The sequence below is a fragment of the Euprymna scolopes genome, chromosome 24 (genome assembly GCF_053919585.1).
Source record: "Euprymna scolopes isolate OS-2025 chromosome 24, ASM5391958v1, whole genome shotgun sequence".
Classification (NCBI taxonomy): Eukaryota; Metazoa; Mollusca; class Cephalopoda; order Sepiida; family Sepiolidae; genus Euprymna; species Euprymna scolopes.
The window spans coordinates 108174352-108200581 of record NC_136505.1 but is presented as its reverse complement, the minus strand read 5'-3'; the positions used below and the strand labels follow the sequence as shown (position 1 = coordinate 108200581).

Here is a 26230-nt window from a genome sequence, read left to right as displayed (position 1 = left end):
TTTTAAAAGATTACAGATAATACATGTAAGTTGGTTATCATTAATTAAAATAATAATACTGGAATTTAATTAATGAAAATTAATGTTAGTATTAAGTTTGTAATGGATTAATAAATAAACTGCTGTCGTAATTAGACTAACTCCTTGACTGATTTTCCGTACCGGAAGTCGACAAATACAACATTTAATCATATAAGCGTCAATATAAAGTCAAGTGCACTTTACAAAATTATAAAATATTGAAAATTAAAAACTCTTTTATACAGACGCATAGCATATTTATAGAAAAAAATTGTGAATACTTTACAAAATTATAAAATATTGATAATTATAAACCACTTGTATACAGAGGAATAGCGTATTTATAGAAAAAAATTGTGAATACTTTACAAAATTATAAAATATTGATAATTATAAAATATTGATAATTATAAACCACTTGTATACAGACGCATAGCGTATTTATAGAAGAAAATTGTGAATACTTTACAAAATTATAAAATATTGATAATTAGAAATCACTTGTAAACAGACGCATAGCGTATTTATAGAAATAAATTGTTGATACTGGACTGTTGATGAGCGAACGCTGTTTATTAAAGTGTTGAGAACTCTGAAATATTGTTTTATGTCATTTATTGTCGTTGATAAACTACCTAGTTAGATAGGTTATAATTAATGACATTTTATATTCTTATACCAAAGTAAAACGAAAAAAAAATATGCAAATGGAAAGGTTTTAAGACCATATTGCGTTATGTGGATAGTGTTATGTACTACTAGCAAATTGAAACCATAAAATGTTTTTAGATTCACGTAATTATTAAATTAACGTAATTTATAGGAATCTTGTAAATTATAAAGATTTGAGTTTATATCGGTCGAATTAATTATAACCATGTAAATTCTGTACATAAGATAAATATATTTTGTATATAAAATAGTTTATAAATATATTAATGCAATTTATGCATTTTTAATAGGACTTCCACTATAATTGTAAATTAAACGGGTTATAGAAATATTCAATTAAAAAATCATCAGACAAGAGAATCTAATGAAAAATAAAAGTATCTTAATTCCGTTATAATTTTGACGATAGGTCACCCCAGAAACTAGTTTATTTTCAGAAAACAAACGGTCATAAAAAATCAAATAGCCATTTAATTTCATTCAAATTTAAAACATTTTATAAATAATAAGTTACGTATTTTATAAGATAATTTTTAAGTTACCAATTGTTGGCCAAATTTAAACTTGGATTATATTAATATATTTTGTATATGAAATAGTTTATATATCCATGAAACGGGTGTATTTTTAATTGGATTTATATTATAACTGTAAATTTAATGGGACTATGGAAATATTTAATTAAAAAACATATCAGCATATCAGACAATAAAACCTAAAGAAAAATTAATGTGATACAATTAGGTTGTAATTTAAAGACATGTCTCCTCAGAAACTAGTTTATATCCGGGAAAAAACAATGGTTATAAAAATAAAGTTTTACATTTAATATATAAGTTATATATTTTATAAGTAATTTTTTAAAGTTATCAATAGTTGACGAAATTAAAACTTGGGTTATATTTATATATTGCTATTGCTATCACCTATATATTAATAGAAAAATAAAACTACAGAGTACAGTTGAAACAATCTTTAGCTGCGATATATTGCTACTAGCACAACCTTAAGTCTATGGAAATTGCGGCGCTAAAAATGTTTTGGTGTTTCAGGCATATATAACACAGGCATAGACACTGGGGAATCGTAATTAAAATTAGACACCAAACTGCTAAATAATCTAAAAATACTTGTTTTCAACGGGTTTAATATGTGAGATAGTTGATACGACGTATGAGGCTTTATGTATAAAATAGCAGATACAATCATAAATAACGATTTACATAAAGTAAATGACTATAGTGCAGGGTAATAATCGAAACCAACATTTAAAATTAATAATTGTTTAAATTTGGTTCAGCATCAAAAATATATAATTTAAAATACTCACTTTATAAAAAGATATGAGAATAAAATCAAAAAGATCAATATATTTTTTATATTTTTGTACATCGATACTGTGTAATATTCCTAACCAGAAAAGAAATCCGGTTGCTACAGTTTATCGTGATATTCGACAATCCCACATTTATTAAACTAATCAGGTACATAATCGCATTTAAATTGATTAATATCCTGAACTGGAGATTTGAAACATCGGTATTTTTGTATCACATAGATTTAATTAATTTTTTTTGAGAAAAATTTAATTATTTAAAACAACGTTTATTTTCACATCTTACATTATAACTATTACCACTTATAATTTACAAATATTGACAATTTTAATAAGAACTTATAAGTTGAATGTACTAAATGACATTTTAATTACGTTGTTAAAAACACGTATCTTGAAATATATTTTAAAATTATAATTAGAAAATTTTAAAAGCATTTCTATTTTATAATGAAATTTAATGGGAATTTTCATTGGTTCGAATTATAAATTATTATTATTATTAATATTATTAATATTAATTTCGTTCATTTGCATTAAAGGAAAATAATTAAATAATTTGAATATAATTAATAACAATTTTAAAATTCATCCATTAATATATTTAATAAGAAATTGTGATTTTTATTATTGTATTTTTTCATATAAAATTATTACTAAATTATCAAATTGTTTTCATTACACATTCATTTGAAAAGATAGTTCCTTAGTCTTCCATTAATTTTATATCTCTTTATGAATATTAAAGAGTTACTTTAAATCGACAATTATAATATTTATTACTGTATTTTAACAAATTTAATTAATTGCATTTTCTTTTACAAAAGGTAAAGTGATAAATATATATTAATATTGTTTGCTGAAATATTTGTTCTATTGTTAAAAAACTGTTTAAGTTTAAGGTAATTTACGATTTGAATCTAATACTAATTTTCTTCTATCGAAAAAAGTAATTAAATTTTCCGAAAAAGTAATTGAATTTTCCGAAAATCTTGTTTTTATATTTTAGTATGATTGTTTTTACGTTTAACTTTAATAACTGAAAACAGTAATTTTATGCAAATATTTTATTGCAATCGTTGTGTAGTTTGTATATAAAAAATGGAAATTTATCAATGATTTCTAAAATAGATACGGATTCTTAATTTTATACTGTTTTTTTTATTATTAAAAGTTAAAACATAAAGCAGTGTTTTAGATAAATATCATTATTATTCGAATCTTTACACATTTTTTTTTTATAAAATGTTACTTTTTTAAATTCTTATATCTTCCATCTGGGTACAAAAACCAATAAAAGAAATGTGATTAGAATATATTACGTGCTATCATCAAATAGAATTTTAGTCTATATTTTAAACATTTGTAAACGTGTGTGGTATAAAAGCGAAAACCTAAAACGTCCATATACAGTTGTTATTGCGACACCACGTTAGCGTAATGAAGTCTGGCAGATGATTTTATAGCAAGTAGGATTAACACTTTTACGGTGCTTCATCGCCAGCAGCTCCACTAGTGGATCTATACTCACGAGAAAAGCGACATTATCAGGATACCGCGCCAGCCAGTTTCGGCGTCTTATCCTCAACTGAGTGCACTAGCACAGCGGCTCCCCTGTTTTCGGAGTGTCTCTCTTAGTCTGGTGCTAACTCCTGCTCCCTGCAAATCACTACGGGTGTTGCAATGTTTAATTGCTCTGGCATCAGATAGAATTGACGTTTAATTTGACGTCGGACGCTCTGTCCAGTTCTCGTTATTTCTCTTAATTCAACACCACATCGAAGCTTTTTTTAGCTGTGTTGATTTCCGTTAACAGCTTGATTGTTTCAGAGTTTGGTAACCCGAATCGATTTCTCAGTAGATTAACGAAACCCTTTTCGAGGAAACCTCGCGCTCCTACTTACATATGTTAAAACTCTAGATAAAAACAGGCAAATAAAAAAACGGGTTTATTTATAATTAATACAGATTGCTTCAAATAAATTGTAATAGATAAGAAGAACTTGTCACGTTATGTGCTATTTAACAATTTCTTAAATGCACCAAATTTGGATATGGTCTATAAATACTTCATTAGAAGTACATTTTATTAAACCCGAAACCTTATGAAATAATATACATGAAATTTAATGCCTATAAATTTAAACATTCTTCAAATTATTTTATAATAAACCCACGCATATGACAAAGTTAAATTTAATATTTGTATATTAATCATTTAGAATCTAAATTCAACTGTAATACAATCACGAGGGAACGTCTTGGTTTATGAAAATCAAACGCGAATAAACTTTTATAGTTTAAACGGGAAATAACTCCCATAACTTTAATAAATAAACTTACTTCCGGTTTTAAACGTAACTGTTGTCAGATATTAATAATTCAAAAATATTAAATTAAATATAAATTAAATTAAAATATTTCTAAATAGAACAATTAAAACGATTCTATTACAACAAATAATTAATAACATCGAGCTAATTATTAAAATAGATTCCCTTTAATATAATATGCAAATGAGGTTACTGATTGAATGTAGATTATTTCCAATAAATAGTATATAATAGAGATCATAATGGAACAAAAGTGTATATAAGTTTGTTGTCAATGTGAAAATCAATTTGGGAAACAGTGGACCTTTTGTACATATTAATTAAATTGTAAACAAACAAATAAGCAGATAAGAATACGATTTTATTATAATACAAGATTGAAGCAAGGATACCCAGTCGGTCCACAGAGTTTTATCATTATTAACACGAATAACAAACAATAGCAGTAACGTAGAATTCTAGTTATGGTTCTTATACAAGGGAGATAATCAAAAGAAGAGATAGTTTATAATTATAACATTGATTAAATAATAGTTAGTATTTATAACAGTAAAATCATAGGATTATCTTTTTCTTCGCCATGTTTAAAGATTCAGAAGTTAAAAATAAATGAAAAGAGCCTTTTAATTAAAATAAAAGACACACTCCAAACAAGATTATTTTAATCTAAAACATTTAAAACGTTTTGTTTGTTGCTTTTTTTTTAATAACGTAAAGTACATTGAATAAAAGTTGCGGTAATCGGGTTTTTTGGTGGGATTTTTTTTTCATTTAAAAAATTATAAATTTTATTAAAAGTGTGTGTTACAGATCAGATATATTTACGTAACATATTACTTTCATGCTTCAAAGAGCTTCTCCATATGCTTGGAAACAGATCCCGCCTCTTATTACTGTGATGATGCAGTCTTTTAACTGTTAACATTTTCAATCTTCATTTTACCAGTCTATTTTTAAAGTCATCTCCTTGATCTTCATTAAATTACATATTTTTCATATTAGACAAGATTAAAGACACGAAAAGCGTTTTAATCGGAAAACATGGCGATTAGTTTAATAAATTAATACAAAAATAGATACGATAGTTTATTCGGAAAATATGGTTGGGGTTAGTTTTAAGAAAAATATTAACTAATTTTGTAATATTAACTAATTTTTAATGTTAACAAATATGTTATTACTTAACTCCCCCCTAAGTATCTTTACACTGCAAAAACTAGGTTTTATGAAATAATAAAAAGAAAATAACAGACTCTTTATACTAAAAAAATTTAAGTTCACATTAGAAAGGCTAAGAACTATGTAATTGGACTGTGAATTAGGTTTTACACAAGAGGATGAGTTCAGTATTTTAAACAAAAACTTTAATTAGAGAATTTAAAATGTAAAATACACAATTGATATATAAATACTGGTTGATTTATGTATAGCTCACAATGATACAAACCCTTTCGTAACGTTTGGCTGTGGCTCTAACAGAACAGCATGACTATTAACGAAAACTGTTCAATATATATCAATAAAATTCAGGAAACATTGAATACGAAATGAAGAGAAACAGAAAAAAAAGCTAAATGATTGAAAACATGTTAAAAACGGAAATTGAGCAAAATGTACAAGAAAAATAGCGGAAAACAAAATGGCCGAAAATGTATGAACGCAAAAAATGGCGTACATTATGTAAAAAGAATTACATGTCTGAGAAAAATGTAAATCAAGATGGCGCCAAACGCATTAGTTAAAATGGCGCGGAATGAGAGAAACTGAGGAATTTATTAAAACACAAATCGCAGAGACTATAAAATTTGTTTTTTTTTTATGCAATAATATTTTGGGAATCACTAAAATCAAAAACCAAGAATTATTGTAAAACAACAAAACTCAATTTCTTCATAATTTTTAGCTAATAATATATTTATATATATTTATACATAAATATACAAATATATACATATATGTATATATTAATGCGTGTGTGTAAAAGTTAGTTCCTAGTAACAATGTGTACAGGTTGTAACATAATTTATTCTTGTAAAATTGTAAGAGTGCATGTCGATATTCCTTTCCAATTTCGTGATATTTTTATGAAAACAAGCCCTTAATTTATTTTTACATGTGAAGTAGAAAAAAATATATATAGAAAAGAAATGCTCTATTGTTTTATTGTAAACGAATAAACCAATCATAAAAATAGATGCAAACACATCTGCTTATATACGAAACTGTGGAATTAAATATAATCTTCCAGAGAACTTTTTCCCTGATAAATAAATGTGTACATATTTTACAAATGCACAAAGGCCAAATTATAAAATTAACTGATTAACAACATCTTAAAAACTTTATCATCATATACAATCTAAAGAGGTGCTAAAAAAATCCCACCTCAATACGTAATTACTACATTTATACGTTTTTACTTCATTCATATATCGATATAGATATATACATATATGTATATACTCGTTTGTCTATGTATGTATATACACATATACATCATTGAGCGCCATTTTGATTTGAAATCAATAATGGACTCCTTCACAGAAATCGATCCATTCGGAGTGAACTTTCGGCAAGATGACATGATGCTTTCAGGCGGGATCGAGCTGTTTGACCCAACCTTGGGCGACGGTTCGATCCCGAATTTCGCTCATCCAGACTTCACGCAACCCCCGTGTAGCGGGCCCCTGTGTTGGAATTGGAACTTCACGAACGGTACGACGACAGACGGCACTACGCTGACGCCGCCTTCCGCCGACGCGACCGAGGATGTTTTAAACTGGTGGGCACTCATTCCAGCCCCTTTTGTCATATTTGGAATCACGGGGAACCTCCTCGTGTGTTTGGCTATCGCGAAAGAGAGGAGACTGCAAACTGTCACGAACTATTTTCTCTTCTCGTTGGCAGTCACGGACCTTTTAGTATCGCTGTTAGTGATGCCGTTCAGTATCTTAAACGAATTCAAAGGTAAGTTAAAAACACGAGGTGCCTTCAATAGATTTCCAGACTCTTGTGTACAGGCATTTAAAATTGTCGTAGACTCTTAAAAATCCATTATGTTATTGCTATACATGCTATGAGATGACTGACAAATTTTTATGATTTTAATGCCCTGACCTCCATCAGGTCAAAATTGAAATGACCGACTCTCGTCTTGAGGGCGCTTCATGTCCAGACAAATAATTGAAAATGCAGAATGCGGATAATGTGACAAATATGAGTATCAAGACAGTTCAGTAATCTCCCGATTGGTCAGTCCTTGCTTCCTATGACTTTTGGGCATTGATCGGCCCCAACAAAAGGACATCCACGGCGCATTCCGGAAGTCGTTGGAAAGGTAAAACAAGAGCATTGCAGCCGAGGGAGATTACTACGGAACTAGAGTTTCATGTGTGTACTGTCAATAAAAGTGCCCATACGAAAAAGGTCGAGAAAATTATTGAATGCACCTCAAACATCCACGTTGTTCTTTTTCTGTACGCCTCTGTCTACTTTCCCCTTCTCTATCTCTCCCTCTCTCACTCTATATCTATCTCTATTTATCTATCTATCTCTCTATCTATCTATCTATCTATCTATCTTTAATTAACTGTTATATTCATTGTAGCTGCTCGACTTAGCACTTATCTCTACCTTACATTAAAAAAACATTCACAACAAAAACGCTCGCATATTTTTTCTGAATTTATTATATCTGCAAGTAATACGAGAAGAGTAACCAAAGTAATGCCTCCTACCAAAAATACAATAGGGAATTTCTTAAGACTTCTATCCAGTGATGATGGACGAAACGAGAGGATGGGGGAGGGGTAAATAAAGGGTTCCGTTCAAAATTTGGTACGGATGCTCGAGTTAGACAGTAAGATTTCCGAGTTCGACCAAATAGACCTAAAGAAGGTCTGAGATTTCATCGGTTGAAATATTATGCGAACGACACTCAAGTTGAGTACAGTAGTCAGAATAAACATATAATATATAGAATTCGTTTTGTTCTGACAACTAATAACTGTTCTTTTTTCGCCCTGCGGGTTTATTTCTACAGTCTTTCAACAAAGAGATTATCGTTTCTGGAACACATTACCGCATGATTGCTCCCTTCAGATTACAACATGATCATCTTCAAATACAATGTCGATAAACTCCTGACATCATTCTCAACAAATAATAAAACTTAATGCATCACATTAATCATCGTCAATCGTCCTCTACTGGTGTTTTTACGTTTTAACGATCTCTTTTGTAATTCCTTTCCTCGAATAGCCTTTCCCTTAATAAGCAGTTACTCTGCAGAATAAAAGAAAACAAATAGTTTTATAAATAAACCATCATCAGAATTATTCTGAACCTACATTACCCATATATTCTAGTCACTTGCTCCTTATATAGGGTGTCCAAAAAATGACTAACGGGTTTTGAACTTAAATAAATTCTTTATTTTAGAAGATATCTTTCTGTCATTTAAACACAATCTTACTAAGACATTAAGAAGTTTTATAATGTAAAATTCAAACAATCTTTTTTTTATAAAAAAAAAATAAAGTCTTTTAAATTTTGCCAATTTTCAGCTTCGAATATTTGTGCTCTTTCCAAAACATTATTCATGACAGATTGCAGAATCTCTGGATTGTGATGTAACTCTCCTATTTCGTTCCTGATGTTTTCTTTCAATTCTTGCAAGGTTTAGGGTTTGCTAACATAGACTCTTGCTTTAAAATATCCCTACAAGAAAAAGTCGGGGCTAGTTTATTCTGGGAAACGTGGTGGCCATTTGACATTGCCATAGGGAGAGATAATATGCGAAACTGAAAATCGGCAAGATTTAGAAAACATTATTTTTCATAAATAGATATTTTTGAATTTTGCATATTTTTTTATTTTCTCAAGGTCTTAGATTGTGTTAAAATTACAAAAAGATATACAAAATAAAGAATCTATTGAAGTTCAAAATCCTTCAGTGACTTTTTAGACGCCCTGTATAAGCAATACAATAATACATGTACGGATATTGACGGCTTACGTGCCGAATTAATGCCGCATCAGCACTTTATATATAGCAACATACTGGTTATAGTTAAAACACAAGAATGCTATCTGTCGGGAAAGAGAAAGAAATGGCGAGCGTACCCGTGTTGTAAATACGTGTCGGCGACTTGTGTGCGAAACCAAACGAAATAAATATTTTTTTTTTACCTTTAAAGTTCGGGTCAAGAGGGTCTCTAAATATAACGTTTGGGTCTTCTTTAAAAGTAATAATAACGTTACACACAGAGTAGTTGGATTAGTATATAACAACATATTCCGAATAGACCTAACTACAGCTATTTACCAGACCTAAAAAAATACTAGGCTCTCCTTATTAGTTCAGTAGCATCCTGCCTCTAATGTAAAAGAAAAAAAAAAGACTCAGCCTCTCGGGAATAGGAAGGGAGCGATCAAAGTCTGTTATGGACAGATGCGTTTACATAACTGATCCAATCATCTGCTAATGACTACATTCCACCATGTTGACTATCGAAGGATTTTCTGCCGATCATGATACTCATATCTTTTTTTCTGATCCCCACAACTTTTATATTGGTTTTGTTACATGATAAGGCCTGTCCCCTTTTCATGTAAGTATAAAAATAGAGAGATTAGTTAAAATGAAAATAAAGTGAGAGAAAGCAGAAATCGAACCCTGGACATAAGTTTTAAAGAACAATAGGTTTAAATGGAATGTCCAGTAAATTGTTAATTCTGATGGAAAATAAACTATTCAATTGTTAGAAAGAATGTGGATAATAAAATATGGCTTAAATAAATTAGATATGTAGGTTGAATTCCTTTGTAAAAACATCAAAGAAAAAATAGGTTATTGGGAAATCATAATGTTCGGGAAACGTGCAAAGTCGCGCATGTTGGTGACACGTGAATTTTGCTCACGAGGCCGGACATGCATGGATTTCTCAATATAGGAAGTGAGAGTTAGTTAGTTAGTTGGTCAGAGAGACAGTCAGTGAAACACTCAGAGAGAGTCTGGAGTTTTGAATTCGAACGTCTAGGAAGCGAGACGATCACTTTGAAAGTAAAATGTGAAGCTTTGAATTCTTGATGAGGAAACCACGGCCGGTAAACCCGTTATGTGTTTTGATAAAAACGTCGTCTTGTGTTTGTGATTCTCTTAAAAAGGTAAAGTGAAAATTGTATTATATGTCTATATATCTGTGTTATAAAATGTCATTACATACACGTCTCGACATCTCATGTCTACACAATGTCTGAACAGTTAACACTATCTCATCATTCTAAGAGCTTCTTCTCCTTCTTCCATCAGCACCTAAGAAAGAACATTTAAAATATATGAATCGTTATAAACGAACAATCTCTCTTACAACAACATCTCTATCTCTCTCTAAGATACAACATCACTTATAATAAGAAACTCTCAATGAAACAGTTATATAACAGTTTCATGTCATGTTGTATGGTTTTCCTTGTGTATTCAGCAACGCCAGGCCCAGAGTTATTTTATTTGTGATGCTATCATATGGATAATGTGTATTCTATATATAGAAACTAGCAGGCGTCGCCCGGCTTAGCAGTCTTTAAATACGTTTAAATATGATATTTTAATTTGTCAATATTTTGTATATATATTATAGTATCGTGATTTCACATATAAAAAAGTAGTTTTGTGCCATCGGCTAGAATCGAAATCAAAACTGTAATCTAATTTACAATTATAAAACTCAATGTGTCAGCCGGTCTGTCTCCATATTTTCAAACTTCATCTCTTCCAAAACTAGAAGTCGCGGAACGGCGCTAGGGACCTCAAATGATTGGATTTTTTTATGGGCCGTTCTTTTATGGGTCTTTAAACAGTTTTACGTTTTAAGAAGTTAAAATTGTTATTTTGCACATTCATCTTAGTTTATTTTAATCATAGTATATGCATGTCATATTGGTACAGTGGTAACGTCACCAGCTTTGAATGCTACAGTTTTGCCTTTGGTTTCCATTCTATGTGATGGCATACAAAAACTTTTTTTCTTTTAAAATCATGGCTCTATAATAATACTAGCAGTTCAACGCGGCTTTGCTCGGGGCCTATATACTGTTAATACCTTTATTAAAAATTTTACTGCATGTCTGCATACCCCTTATGAAAAATTTCAAATGTTTAGGCACAGAATTGGTTGAATAGTTTGCTAGATTCTGCAAAAATCAGTTTGTTTTTTTTACTTTGGCCCCTTGGCAGGCAAATTTTCGGCTAAAAAGCAATTAACAAGCTTGCCGTTTGTCTGAATACACTTTATGTAAAATTTCCAGTGTTTAGACTAAAAGTTGGCTGAGTAATTTAGTAGAGACCGCAGAAGTCAATTTTTTTAAAACTTTGACCCTAATTTTGAACCCTTAACATTGATTGTTTTGGGCTCAAATCAAATTAAAAAGTTTGATCCATGTCAAAGTGACCTACTTGTAAAATTCCAAGTGTTTAGATCCAAAATTGGCGTAGGAGTTTGGTAGAGTTCTCAAAGGTCAAATCGTTGAACCATGACTCATTGATAGCCAAATTTCTGGCTGAAAACCGATTAAAAAGATTTTCTCAAATCTGAATACCCCTTATGTCAAATCTCGAGTCTGTAGACTGAAAATTTACAAAGTAGTTTCGTAGGGAAATGTACACACACAGCCACACACACACACACACACACACACACACAGCCACACACACAGCCACACACACACACAGCCACACACACACACACACACACAGCCACACACACACACACAGCCACACACACACACACACACAGCCACACACACACACACACAGATAATTTCACTTTTAAGGATATACTAGCAGTTCTTCCCGGCGTTGCTCGGGCCCTATCTACTGATAATAACCTTACGTGCATATGTATATATTAAAAAGTGTGAATACGTATGGTAATGCCTTTCTATATAATAGGCTTCCTTAACTACCAAAGAGAAATTTTGGTAGAGACCGCAGACGTCATTTTTTTTACTTTGACCCCAATTTTGACCCCTTAACATTTATTGCTTTGGGCTCAAATTAAATTAAAATGTTTGACACATGTCCAAGTAATTTACATATAAAATTTCAAGTGTTTAGACCCAAAATTGGAAGGGGAGTTTGGTAGAGTCGGCAAATAAATTTTCACCAAAAGCTGATTAAAAAGCCTGCTGCATGTCTGAATACCCTTTATGTAAAATTTTCGATATTTAGAGCCAAAATTGGCTGAATAGTTTGCTTGAGATTGCAAAGGTCAAATCTTTTGAACTTTAACCCCTTGGAAGCCAACTTTTCGGCCAAAAACCGATTAAAAAGCTTTCCATATCTGTTTACACTTTATGTAAAATTTCAAATATTTAAACCAGAAATTAGCTGAATAATTACACAGAGACAACAAAGGTCAATTTTTTTTTAAAATTTGACGCCAATTATGACCTCTTACCATTTAAACCCGATAGATAGACATACGAAATCTGGACAAATTAAAATATTATGCATGGTGAACCAAAAAAAAACGGGCCCCAACTCTAATTAGGTCCCGTGTTTTAATGTTTTGTCCCAATGAAATGAAACTTTGGTCATAACTAGTTTATTATATTCAAAACATCACATCAAAACACTAGGGTCTTTGGCCTTTTTTTCCTCCGTTCTACAGCATATGTCCTAGATGGCCTCCATTTAGCTTGTGTTTTTTTTGGGGGGGAGGGGTCACCCCGTATTTTAGCGTATTTTACGATCCTCCCCCGCTAGTCTATGATATAGTGTGAATGTATGTATGTACGATAAAACTTTCGAAATCCAAATCGGAAAAGCAGGGTTCTGGTACGGTATTTTTCTACCTTAACGACCGCAGAGTCTGAAGGGGAGTGTCACGTAAAATTGTTGTTTTTTTTTTCATAACGATTCCAACATCTGCGCATGCGTGAACCGGTTTACCTCTCGAATACGTTAAGTACATAAATTTGCAGCCTATGTTTTGACTATAGTCGTGGCCGAACGGGTTAAAGGATTATATTAGGGCTATTAGTTTTTGTGTTCGAGTTCGCGCCCACCTTATGGCGAACGTTTGCATAAAACAAGGTAAAATATTTCGTAAATACTTCTTGTTTTATGCTTTCTATTATTTACTTGGCTCCAGGGTATAGGGAGCTCTGGGAGAGGTATCACCTTTCGATTCCCAGCTGCTGTCCAACAGGGAGGACACGGTCACTGGTCTTCACGTATCTCCTAAATCCCTCACATCTTGGCTCCAAAGGTTATACCCTGGGTATTGGCCTCAGCAAGCTTGTCAAACCTTGTGAGGGGACGGTGCTGGTGCAGCACCGTTGGGCGGAGAGTTTACCAGACTGGACTAACGGCCAGGACGGAACTCTGTTTAGAGTAACATCCATGCATCCATGACAAAGGCGAACCACCAAGGAGGAGAACTTCGGCCATGGACCTCGGATTGAAACCCCGTAGGCGGTTGACTGACATACTCGTCTCTTTCCGGCAGCTCCTGCATCCCTACCTGGCCCCCAGCTGTCTCGACCCTGTCTTGCCGCTGGACCAGACTAGTTTGAGACGAGAGAGTGAGGCTGGCTCTGCGCAAACCAGTTTCACTTTAAACAAACTCCCAACGCATGTCATTCATCACATACCCCCTCACTTCCTTCACGTTCCGTGGCTTTTGGCGAGCGACAAAGCGATAGGTGCACACTAGAAGTCGTAGCCACAAACCTGGACACAGACGGCTCAGGCTATAGGGTCACTCTCCACTAACGGGAGAGGAAATGGAGTTCGGCAGCCGTCTGAGTGTCTGAGCAGCCCTCTTTAGGACAGCACTGCTTACCCCCCCCCCGTGGCATGGGGACGGGCTAGAAAAGGTGCCACAAACATTGCTCACTCCACTATATCCTGGCTAGCTTACCGACGTCAGTGGGAACCCTAATAATGCGGTGGAAATAAAGAAAAAATACCTATCAAGATTGCGACATGGAATGTTCGTACACGCTTGGACAAAAATAACCTAGACAGACCACAAAGACGCACTGCACTCATTGCAGGCGAACCCGCCAGGTACAATACTGACATTGCTGCTCTAAGTAAAACAAGACTGGCAGGTGAAGGTCAAAATTAATGAAATAGGTCAGGGCTATACTTACTTGTCTCCAAAAATAACAAATCATTAGAAGGGATTTAATTAAATTTAAACAAAAATCAGTTTTCTGATTTCGCATTTTTTTATAAGCAGTTGATTAATTATATACATAACTCACAACATATTTTTTTTTTAAATCGCATTCGCTTAAAGCTTTTATTTCTCGCTCAGATGCTCCTATTCCGAATTCATAGCAGTGGGCCGACATCAGTGGAATTTTTTTCAAACTAAATTATTGCACAGTAAAAATATTCTAATAGTTTCTTCCCCAGAACTGCTAGACTTTGGAACTACTTTCCGACATTATGCTTTCCCAAGTGTACTGACATGCAGAAGTTCAAGTGTTATGTGAACAGACATCTTGCTACTCATCTCCCTTCATAATATCCCTGCAACATGTGTCCTCGATAGAAGCCCCCTACTTCAAAGTGACATTGCGCCTTGTTTGAGGTGAAAATTGAATTAAAATTTTTTTAAGTAAGACACAAATCATTTAGCAAGTGCAGTCAATATATAGTTATATAGCCCGGGCAACTCCGGGAACCTTTGCTAGTAGTAATAAGAAAGTTTTATGGAATACTAGCATTTTAGCCCGGCATTGCCCGGGTATTTGGAGGTGTATGTTGAGCAAAAAACAGCGTGTTTTTTTTAACTTTGACCCCTATTATGACTCTTTAACAGTTGTTGGTTTGGGTTCAATCAAGTTATTAAGTTAGATCCATATCCAACGAACCTGAATCTAAAATTTCAAGTGTTTAGACCTAAAATTGTCGGAGGAGTTTTGTAGAGTTCTCAAAGGTCAAATCGTTGAACTTTGCCCCCTTAACAGCCAAATCTCTGGCCGAAAACGGTTTACAAAGATTTTCTCAAATCTCAGTACCCTGTATATCAAATTTCGAGTTTTTAGACTTAAAATTTACAGAGTTATTGTGTAGGGAAATGTACAGACTCACAGACACACAGACAGACAGACAGACACTTTCACTTTTATAGATATATAGATATATATGCATACTAGCATTTCGGCCCGGCGTTGCTCGGGTGTTTGGAGGTGTATGTTGAGCAAAAAAAAACAAAAAAAACGGTAATTTTTTTTTTAATTTGACTACTATTATGACCATTTAAATTTTTTTTTTCGGGCTCAAATCAAGTTATTAAGTTAGATCCATGTCCAAGGAACCTATATCTAAAATTTCAATTGTTTAGACCAAACATAGTCGGGGGAGTTTGGTAGAGTTATCAAAAGTCAAATCGTTGAACTTTGACCCCTTACTCGCCAAATTTCTGGCCGAAAACCGACAACATCGATTTTCACAAACCTCAGTGCCTTGTATATCAAATTTCGAGTCTGTAGATTAAAAATTGACAGAGTTATTGTGGATGTAAATGTACACACACAAACACATTTTCACTTTTATAGATATACTAGCATGTGTGCCCGGCAATGCCTGGGTATTTGGAGGTGTATGTTGAGCAAAAAAAAACAAAAAAAAACAGCCGTCAATTTTTTTTAACTTTGACCCCTATTATGACCCCTTAAATTTTATTGTTTTTGGCTCAAATTAAGTTATTAAGTTAGATCCATGTCCAAGGAACCTATATCTAAAATTTCAAGTGTGTAGACCCAAAATTGTCGGAGGAGTTTGGTAGAGTTCTCAAAGATCAAATCGTTGAACTTTCACCCCTTAATCGCCAAATTTATGGCCAAACATCGATCACATCTATTTTCCCAAATCTCAGTACCATGGGGAAGAGGAAAAAAGAGACAAAGCAAGAGATAGAAAACAAAGAACTACGTGGAAATAGAACCGTAACATAATGAGGTAAATGATGAGGTAGGTTGGGGGGGGCGCAAAAAGTGAAAGGGTGTAATGATTAATATGTCGCACGAGAAAAGATGATATGATTCCATTTCCGTTTAATGAAAATCGGTTCTCTTTTTTCTTGTTTTTTTTTTGTTTCATTTCAGACCATCTTCTAGTTGGCCAGTTGTGTACAAATCCAAAGAGCGATTAGAGCTTTCTATCATGTCTGAAAGTGGCGCAATGTTCAACAAACGAAATCGGAGATGCACCGCTGTACAACTCATGCTCTCTACCGATCCAAGTTATGACAAGAGGACTATTCCCACCACACTCAGAACGCAAATTCGAGCGGTTAAATGCTTGAGGGGACAGCTCAGCTAAGTGTCTAGCCAAGGTTATGGTTTTTGGTGTGGTTTCAAGTGAGGGCTACATCATACCACATCACATTTTCGAAGTCGGTTTGAAAGTCAACACCAAAGTGTACATGGATGTGCTGAAGAGTTTAGTGATCCCTATTGCAATCAGGTGGTCGCTGGCAGACCCTGAGTGTGACCGTAGGACTATGTGCCGGTCCATAAATTCAAAGATACCCAGACTTGTACCTTTCTCTCACTGGTTTCCTTCTTCCCCGACTTCAAACCGCTGGACTACTTCGTTTAAAAATACGTCGAGAACATCATCAGCTTGACCTCCAACAACATTTGTATTCGCCGAGTATTCGCCGAGTATTCGCCGAACTCCTGCCGGCGCTTGTGTAAAAAGCATGCTCCCAGTTCCGGACACGCATGGAGCAGGTGATTGAGGCTGAAGGCGGCTACATTAAATAGGTGTCAGCTCTACTACAGAATCAAATTATCTGAATTTATTTTTTCAATAAAAGTTTTGAAATAAACGGTAGTGTTGTTTTCTTTAAGGCGCCAAATTTATCGTTCTACCATGAAAAATCATAAGACAAAGAATAATGGATAAGCTAGGTCGGGGATAAAGCGTGAAAGAATCGAATTAAAAGATACTTAAAGAGAAAAAAGAGAGAAATAAAAACAGGTCAAAGAAAGAGAGAGGGCGAGAGAGAGAGAGAGAGGAAAAATATTAAAGAGAATGAAGCAAAGAGAGAGGAAAAAGAACAACAAAGAAATAGCAACATAAAAAAGAGGTAGACATTTTAATCGGGGTAATTGGGTGGGAGAAAGTGAAGTCGAGAAAAATAGAGCAAAAAAGGGGGAGGGGTTTCACGACAACGCGAACCACCCCACGCGCCTTTCAGAAGCCTCCAAACACCAGTAATAAATTATAATCAAAAGCTTATTCGTCGGTGTGAAATAAAAGCAATATATTTTTTGCAGATCAGCTGTGTTGTGATTTTTATTTCATTGTTAGTGTGTATACATTGTACCAACGACAAAAGTAGATGTTAACATTTATATATACCAAGTGTCCCAATAAAATGTATACACTCTTTAAATTATCTTAACTTGCTACATAAATACGCTATGCTAGGTTCCCAAGAGATATTTAGGAATAAAGAATGGCAATTCCAGCAGGATGGAGCACTTCCCCGCTAACATCATGACGTAAGAGCATATCTAGATAGTCACCTGCAAAACACATAAGTAAGACAAAGAGGAAGTATCGAATACTGTCAACGCTCACCGGATTTTACCTCGACCCATTGACTTTTCTTTGAGGGTGGGTGTTGGGGGCATTTTAAACACAGGATTCACACCACAAATCGAGCTACAAGAGATATTGAGGAATAAAGAATGGCAATTCCAGCAGGATGGAGCACTTCCCCGCTAACATCATGACGTAAGAGCATATCTGGATCGTCACCTGCGAAACAGATAGTTAGGACGAAGAGAAAGTATCGAGTTCTGTCTACGCTCTACAGATTTTGAGAAGACATCAATTATCAAGACCCAAATGCCACTCTAGAATAAGGGTTAATGAGTGTAGGGCAGTTATCGTGACAACAGTATAGTAATCTTTAATACTGGGAATTTGGTACAGTTTAATTATTTAATATTTTTTTACATTAGACTTGAAGATGATCACATTATAGCTGAAAAGCAGGCCAGCGGAACAGACTTCCATAGTCGGGAACTTCTAGGAAAGTAGCTTGGCTCATGGAATCCTGTTTAAGATTTAGACGCAGATAGAGAGTGGGGGGGGGAATTGTTGATAGTGGTTGTAGCTAGGCGAGTGTTTTTGGTGAAAGTTTGGCAAGGGGAGAAAATAGATTGGAGCTCAGACGTGCACTTGCTTTAAAAATGTAAATAGAGCAGGGACAGGCTCGTAACAGGCTCTTCTGTGGGAAAGAAGTTGCAAGGAAGAGAAAAAGGGCATCACCTGTTTTGAAGTCAGTAAAGGATAGGTGGAGAGACAGACAGGGAGAGAGAAAGGGAGAAGATAAAAAGAAAGAAATGAAAGAAAAACAAGAGAGAGACAGGGAAAAATTAAAAGAGAAAAAATAAATGAAAGAGGCTCGAAAAGAACTACAAGGCGAAACAATGAGTTTGTCGCCTTAAATAAACAACACTACAGCTTTATTTTTAAAAATCTAATTGAAAATATCAATTCAAGTAGCTCGATTATATAGTAGAGCTGACATCTATTCAATGTAGCCACTTCCAGTCCCAATCACCGCCTCGATACGGGTCCGGAACTGGGAGCATGCGTTTGTTCACAAGCGCCGAAGGAAGCTCGACGAATATTCGGCGGATGACGACGATCAGGCTGGCTTTGGTGTGTGAGAGGTCATGTTGATAATATTTTCGACGCATGGCCAAAAAAGAAGTAGTTCAGGTCAGGGGAGGAGGAGTGAAAGAAGAGTACAATGTTCTAGCACTCCTTCTAGAGCCAAGTCTTGGTTTCTTTGGACTTGTGGACCGACGCCGAATCCTGCTGCCGAACCCAGGATCTGCCATGATAGCACCAGGGGATCACTACACTCTTCAGCACATCCAGGTACACTTTGGTGTTGACTTTCAAGCCGACTTCGAAGATGTGAGGTGGCATAATGAGGCTCTCACTTGAAACCACACCTTGGCCAGAAACATCGTTGAGCTGTGCCCTCAAGCATTGAACTCCCCAAATTTGCATTTTGAAGGTGCTGGCAATGGTCCTGTTGTCATAACTTGGATCAATACAGAGCATGAGTTGTACAGCGGCGCATCTCCTATTTCGCTTGTTGAACATTGTGGCACTTTCAGACATGATAGAAAGCTCTAATCGCTCTGTGGATTTGTACACAACTGGTCAACTAGAAGATGGTCTAAAACAGAAAAAACAGCCGGTTTTTATTAAAAGGAAATTTAATCATGTCGTCTTTTCTAGGGCGACAATTTTATCGTTCCAGACTGTATATACAACTAAAAGCGAAAAAGAAAGTGGTAATTACTATAATCCGGATAGAGTTGGTTGGGAGATAGTGAGAAAAAAAAGAAAGAGAAATAGAGAGAAAGAGAACGAACGAATAAAAAGTTTCAAATATAAACGAGATCGGGGGAGACAGCCATAAAAAGAGAAGTTATGAGAAAAATAAAAAAGAAAAAGAAATATTGTAAAAGAGAGATGCGACATAGAACAAGAAAGAATAATTCACGGCGTACAAAAAATAAAGTCTCCTGATTACGGATTTTCGTATGCATGAAGAATATCGGAGGTTACATCGGCCGAAAACTTTGTGATAATGAAACCTATTGGATCACGGAGACTAGTAATGCATTGATATTATAAAAGCAATCGTCACATAAAGAGCTTATTTTTACCCCTATAGAACAAAATACCAGGAAAGAAAGAGAGAAATTAAGATAGAAAGAAAGAAAAAAGTGAAAAGGTGTGAAAAGGAGGAAGAGAGTTAAAGAGAGAGGGGGAGAGATAGTGAGGATGGTTGTTCACGGTGTGCAAAAAAATAAAATCCCCTGTGTGAAACGAGTAGTTAATGGCTGTCGTCCAAATAGGATGCTGAAAACTAATCTCCGTGTCTGGGGCGCCCCAGACCGTTATTTTTTTTTATTTTTTTTTTTTTTTTGCTTGTTTTTTGGGGTTTTTTTTTCTTTCGGTATTGGTTGTTTATCTTTTTTATATTTCGTTTCTGTTTTGTTTTCGGGCTGTTAGTATTTTCTATTTTGTTGGTTTTTACTCTCCGCAAAGACGCATGAGAACAGGCGAGACTGTTCATTCTAAAAAAGTGCTGTACTCGCCTGGCAAAAAGTCATCCTCTGATCGCGAACAAGCCTCCTTAATAAAACAGGGCAACGACTTACTCGGCACTCTCTATACACTTAACAACCTAAACAGCTACCAAAATACACATTCTTAAGTGGGTGTACCTATTTATCTATCTATCTATCTATCTATCTATCTATCTATATATCTATATATATATATATACATATATATATATATATATAGAGAGAGAGAGAGAGAGAGCTACTTCATTTACTCACATAAAATTAATATACGAAAGTATAAATTTATGCATGAACTTTAAGTATTAACTTAAAAAGTGCTCAATACGTAGATAGAGCTAGTTAGTAATTGATAAAATATATATGACGATTAAGCTACACTGAATATTCCTCGTCATATATATTTTATAACTTACTAACTAGCTCTACCTGCGTATTGAGCACTTTTGAAGTAAGTACTTAAAGTTTACATATAAATTTATACTTTCGTATATTAATTTTATCTAAGTAAATGAAGTAGTTATATATGAATATATGTATACATATATATATATATATATATATATATATATATATATATATATATATATATATAAGCCTGAAGAGTCCTAGAGTGGATGAAACACGGAATATTCAGTGTAGCTTAATCGCCATATATATTTTATAACTTACTATATATATATATATATATATATATATATATATATATATATATATATATATATATATATAGATATAGATATATAGATATGTATATATATATATATATATATAGATATAGATATATAGCTGAACGTCCGTCTGTATGTGTGTCTGGTCACGAATAGGCTCCTATCTATATGGTTGACTATTATAGAAAACTGATCACATATAATGATAGAAGATGAATCGAGACACAGAAATGGGTATGTTTGATCTAGCATAATGATGGTTCATTACAATTTTGGGGTCTGCGTACGTGCCTGGTCCACAAAGTATGGGAATAAAAATTTAAAACTTAAAAAAAAAAAGTTTACAAGTGTCTTTGATATAGATGTACATAAGAATACTTTGATAAGTATGTTTTAACTTAAATAGAGATGGTATAATAAAATTGTGGGGTCTGTGTTCGCGCCTGGCCTCCATAGAATGGAAATAGGCACAAACTTTATTAAAGACTTTTCATAATATCTATCTGCGTAAGTATATTTGATAATTATGTTTCAGTTTGAAGAAATATGGTATAATAAAATTATGGGGTGTTCGTTCGCACCTGAGCTCCATAGAATCGAAATATGTCACAAAGTTTAACAAGGTTTTTTTAATATAGATCCACAGAATATTGTGATAAGTGTTTCAGTGTGAACAGGTATGGTATAATAAATTATGGGGTTTATCTATTTTATTTTTACTTTCATCATATTTTGCTTTGGTTTTGATACCCCCAAATTCGAAGCTATCTCTTTATAACCCTTCCTTTACATAACCTATCATACTTTCATCCATTTTCTGTAGGCTATTTTTGAACTCATTCAACGACTGGTACTTTTGCTAGTATATATATATATATATATATATATATATATATATATATATATATATATATAACTACTTAATTTACTCACATAAAATTAATATACGAAAGTATAGATTTATGCGTAAATTTTAAGTATTTACTTCAAAAGTGCTCAATACGCAGGTAGAGCTAGTTAGTAAGTTATAAGATGTAAACGGAGATTAAGTTACAGTGAATAGTCCGCGTTTCATCCACTCTAGGATTCTTCAGGCTTATAATAATCCTGAAGGGTCCTAGAGTGGATGAAACACGGAATAATCAGTGTAGCTTAATAACCATATACATTTTATAACTTACTATATATATATATATATATATATATATATATATATATATATATATATATATATATATAACTATTCTTGAAACATTGTCTGTGTTTACGCGCACGTTAGTTCGTTCCCTATGGACTCTGAAACACCGTAAAACAAATAGGTAAAGGATAAGTGCGGTCAGGTATAAAGCTAGAATAAGTTGAATTAAAAGACACGGAAAGCAAAAACGTGATAGCCTTTTTCTCTTCCCTGTAACCTATACTCATCTGAAGAGACGTTGCGATCCTATCTCAGCTCTATCGTTATTTTCATAGGAACTACTTGACTGAACTCAAAGCTATGTGCCCCCTTTGCCAAACTTAAAAAAAAACGCTCGATTATCTACAACCACCGCCTCTGACATATCAAAGAACCCACTGTTGATTTTAAATGTCAGACCTTTCAGCCTGTGTTGTAATACAACTTCTCAAATGCATTCGTGATGTTAGGCCGTGTAAGGTGCTAACTTTGGTCGAAATCATCTGTTCCTTATTTCATTAGATTATTTCGAGCATCGGTTACAAAACCTATGTAAGAACACTGCCAGGTACATAAAGTAGCTTCGTGTTAAATTTCATAAAAGTCGCCTCAGCCGTTTTTGTGTCCATAGGAGACGAACTCAGAGACACACATTTTTTTTATATAATAAATAAATATATATATATATATATATATATATATATATTTGCTCTACAACAGTATTGAGCACTTTCTTCAGTTTTTATTAATTACCATTTCCACTAAATATATATATATATATATATATATATATATATACTGTGTCAATTACTTTATTGCAGATTTATTGCAGATTAATAAAATATCACCATTTTACGTCACAAAAAAAATAAAATTGTATCATCAAAGACTGCTTTAAGATTAGTTGTTTCCCTAAATGTTACCCGAATCCATGCGATATTCACGAAGTTATGCCATTTTATTCCTTATCAAGGAATTTCCACTCTCTATCGCTTTATTACAGGTCTCTTAAAATGTTTTATTAGAGCAAAAATACAATGTCTAATCATGAAAAGTTTATTTTTTATTATATTTTTCTGTCAAAGTATAATAAACAAAAACACATCCTAGGTACTCAGCTTCAAATAAATGAATTATTTATCGACATATCCACCATTTTAAAAAAATAATTTTCAAGAACTTTTTGTCGTCGAGGAAGTCAATTGTTTAATCTGGAAAGGAGTTATGGCTCTGGTAATATTAAGTATTTTCCTCCACAGGGTGTCCTTTTCAGTAATTTGCTTTCCTCTCTCATAAACACCTCCGTTTAATATTGACAAAAGATGTTTAATGGGGTTAAGGTTTGGAGTAAACGGTGGCCAAGTCATGCTGGTTTCTCCAACGAAGCCCACAGATTCAAGAAAGGCTACAGTCGCCCCAGTAAAATGGTACGGTGTATCGTCGTGTATGAAAATCATTTGTAAACGACGTGACAATGGCAGATCATCTAGCCATGGCGACAAATTATTATCGAAAAAGGTCGTGTGTGCCTTGCTGGTAAGCTTTACACCCTCTGGCATTCGGAATTGTCCAACCAATGATTCTCGCCCTAAACATGATGCTTCGACCTCCTTGTTGGCAATGATCTCTGTAAGGGATTGGAGTTACGTTCGGGTTCCAAACTTTGGTCTACCCATCCGGACTGTCAAGACGAGCACGAGCCTCATCCATGATTAGGACACGTTAGAAATCCATTTTTATGTAATTCTGTTCCCAAGTCATTTGTTTTCCCTATGTTGTTTGCTCAATAGAGATCTTGGAACATGTTTGATGTTCCTTGCCATCTCATTCAACACATTGCATCGGGCCTGCCTGGATCTTAAAAAGATTCCAGCTCTTGTAAAAATGGAAGCACTGGTGCTGTTTGGGTTTCGGTTGACATGCCTGCAAAGTTTCCGAGTATCATGATCTGAACCTAATGCTTTTATCCTGTCTGGATTTAGTGTTGGAATAGTTCATGAATATTCGTAATGCTGTCTTTCGATCTTTACCTGGTAAATTCCATTTTTTTAATTGTCACACTTTTGCACAGATTTCCCCGGCTAAAACATAAATATAAAGTTTCATAATAGTTAACCAAAGATGATCATCCTATAAGAAAACCGAAAAAACTAATAGGGAATTAATTAAAATGAATGTTTAAAAGAATATGCAAATTGGCTAGATCTTCTGCAGATGAATGCAATTTCAGAACCCATATAAAACAAAGCTGCATTTTCTTCTTAAATAAATAGAACAATAGGGTTTTAATATGAATACTAATAAACAAAAAAGAAATTTGTAAGAGTATAGAGATATAATACTATATACATTATATGTATATAATTCATGGGGCAAGATAACGAGAATACGACGCACATACTAGGCTTGTAATAATAAATTACAAGCAGTTCCGCCCGGCTTTGCTCGGGTATTATGTACTGCTTATAAGGTTATATGTATATATTAAAACGTGTGGATATGTAAAGTAATGCCTTTCTGTATAATAATCCTTAACTACCACAGAGAAAAGACAGACAAACGTTTTCACTTTTATAGATATATAGATAGATTGGGTGCAATATATAGTAATGATTTAAAAAGTATAAAAAGGACTCATGCGCCCCCACCGAGAATCAAAACCAAAACGTTCAGCTCACGATTTATTTTGCCTCTAGCGTAAATGATTGGGCCATGTAAACACGTTTACTGCAAGGTAAAAATTAAAACATGAACCAATAGTTACTACGTTATGCATTCATAATGCCGGCGTTCGACCTTCACCTAGCAAATTTCATTTTTTTTTTTTTAATTTTCAGACTTTCGTGCAGATTTTCCCGGGCTAAAACCCAAATATAAAGTTTTGCATGGATTCAAATACCTTATATATGAAGTTTTATGCCTGAAGACTAAAAACTCTAGGAGGAGTTTGGTAGGCAAAAGCTTTTCAACAAAAATATATACGTATACATAAATATATATGGAAACAATTTTGTGTTTACTATAAACTTTTTACGCAAATATTATACAAATATAAATCATGTAGAATATCTGCATGAATATAATTACACGAATTAGTGAACTAAAGATGATTATCCCATTAGAAAACCGAACAAACTAATAGGGAATTAATTAAAATGAATGTTTAAAAGAATATAAAAGAATATTACGTAAGAACCATGCCCAATACATATATATATATAATATCTAAAATTTATATATATATAAAATTTCAAGTGTTTAGACCAAAAATTGTCTGATGGAGAGTTCTCAAAGGTCAAATCGGAGAACTTTGACCCCTTAACAGACAAATTTATGGCCGAAAACCGACACATCGATTTTCCCAAATCTCAGTACCCTGTATATCAAATTTCGAGTCTGTAGACTAAAAATTGACAGAGTTATTGCGTAGGGAAATGTACACAGACACACAGACAGACAGACACTTTCACTTTTATAGATGCAACAAAAATATATACGTATACATAAATATATATGGAAACAATTTTGTGTTTGCTGTAACCTTTTTATGCAAATATTATGCAAGTATAAATCATGTAGAATATCTGCATGAATATAATTACTCGTATATATACTGGTTTTGGGACGATTTATCGGAATCACAATCGGGAATCGGAAAAATCAGAATATTTGTGGTATCGGAATTGGAATTGGAACAATGTGTGCTTATTTTCCGATACCAAAAAGGATTCTTTATTTAATTTTTTTTTCGCTTTGTTTCGAACAGAATCTTCGATCGATGCCAGTAATAAGGAATAATAAATATTGATTGATTTTAAACTACTAGTAAAAAAAATCAATGGAATCGGAAATTTAGTACGGAATTGTA

General features: G+C 33.5%; 1 protein-coding gene across 1 annotated transcript in view; it reads left to right on the top strand.

The window, feature by feature from the left end:
* Positions 1 to 3075: 3075 nt before the first annotated feature.
* Positions 3076 to 26230, top strand: part of LOC145246898 (D(2) dopamine receptor A-like) — a 56392-nt gene continuing 33237 nt past the window's right edge. Inside the window, exon 1 of the mRNA XM_080108770.1 lies at positions 3076 to 7329. Within this exon, the coding sequence (XP_079964896.1) occupies positions 6816 to 7329 (514 nt within the window). The 5' untranslated portion in view covers positions 3076 to 6815. The remainder of the gene's footprint in view (positions 7330 to 26230) is intronic.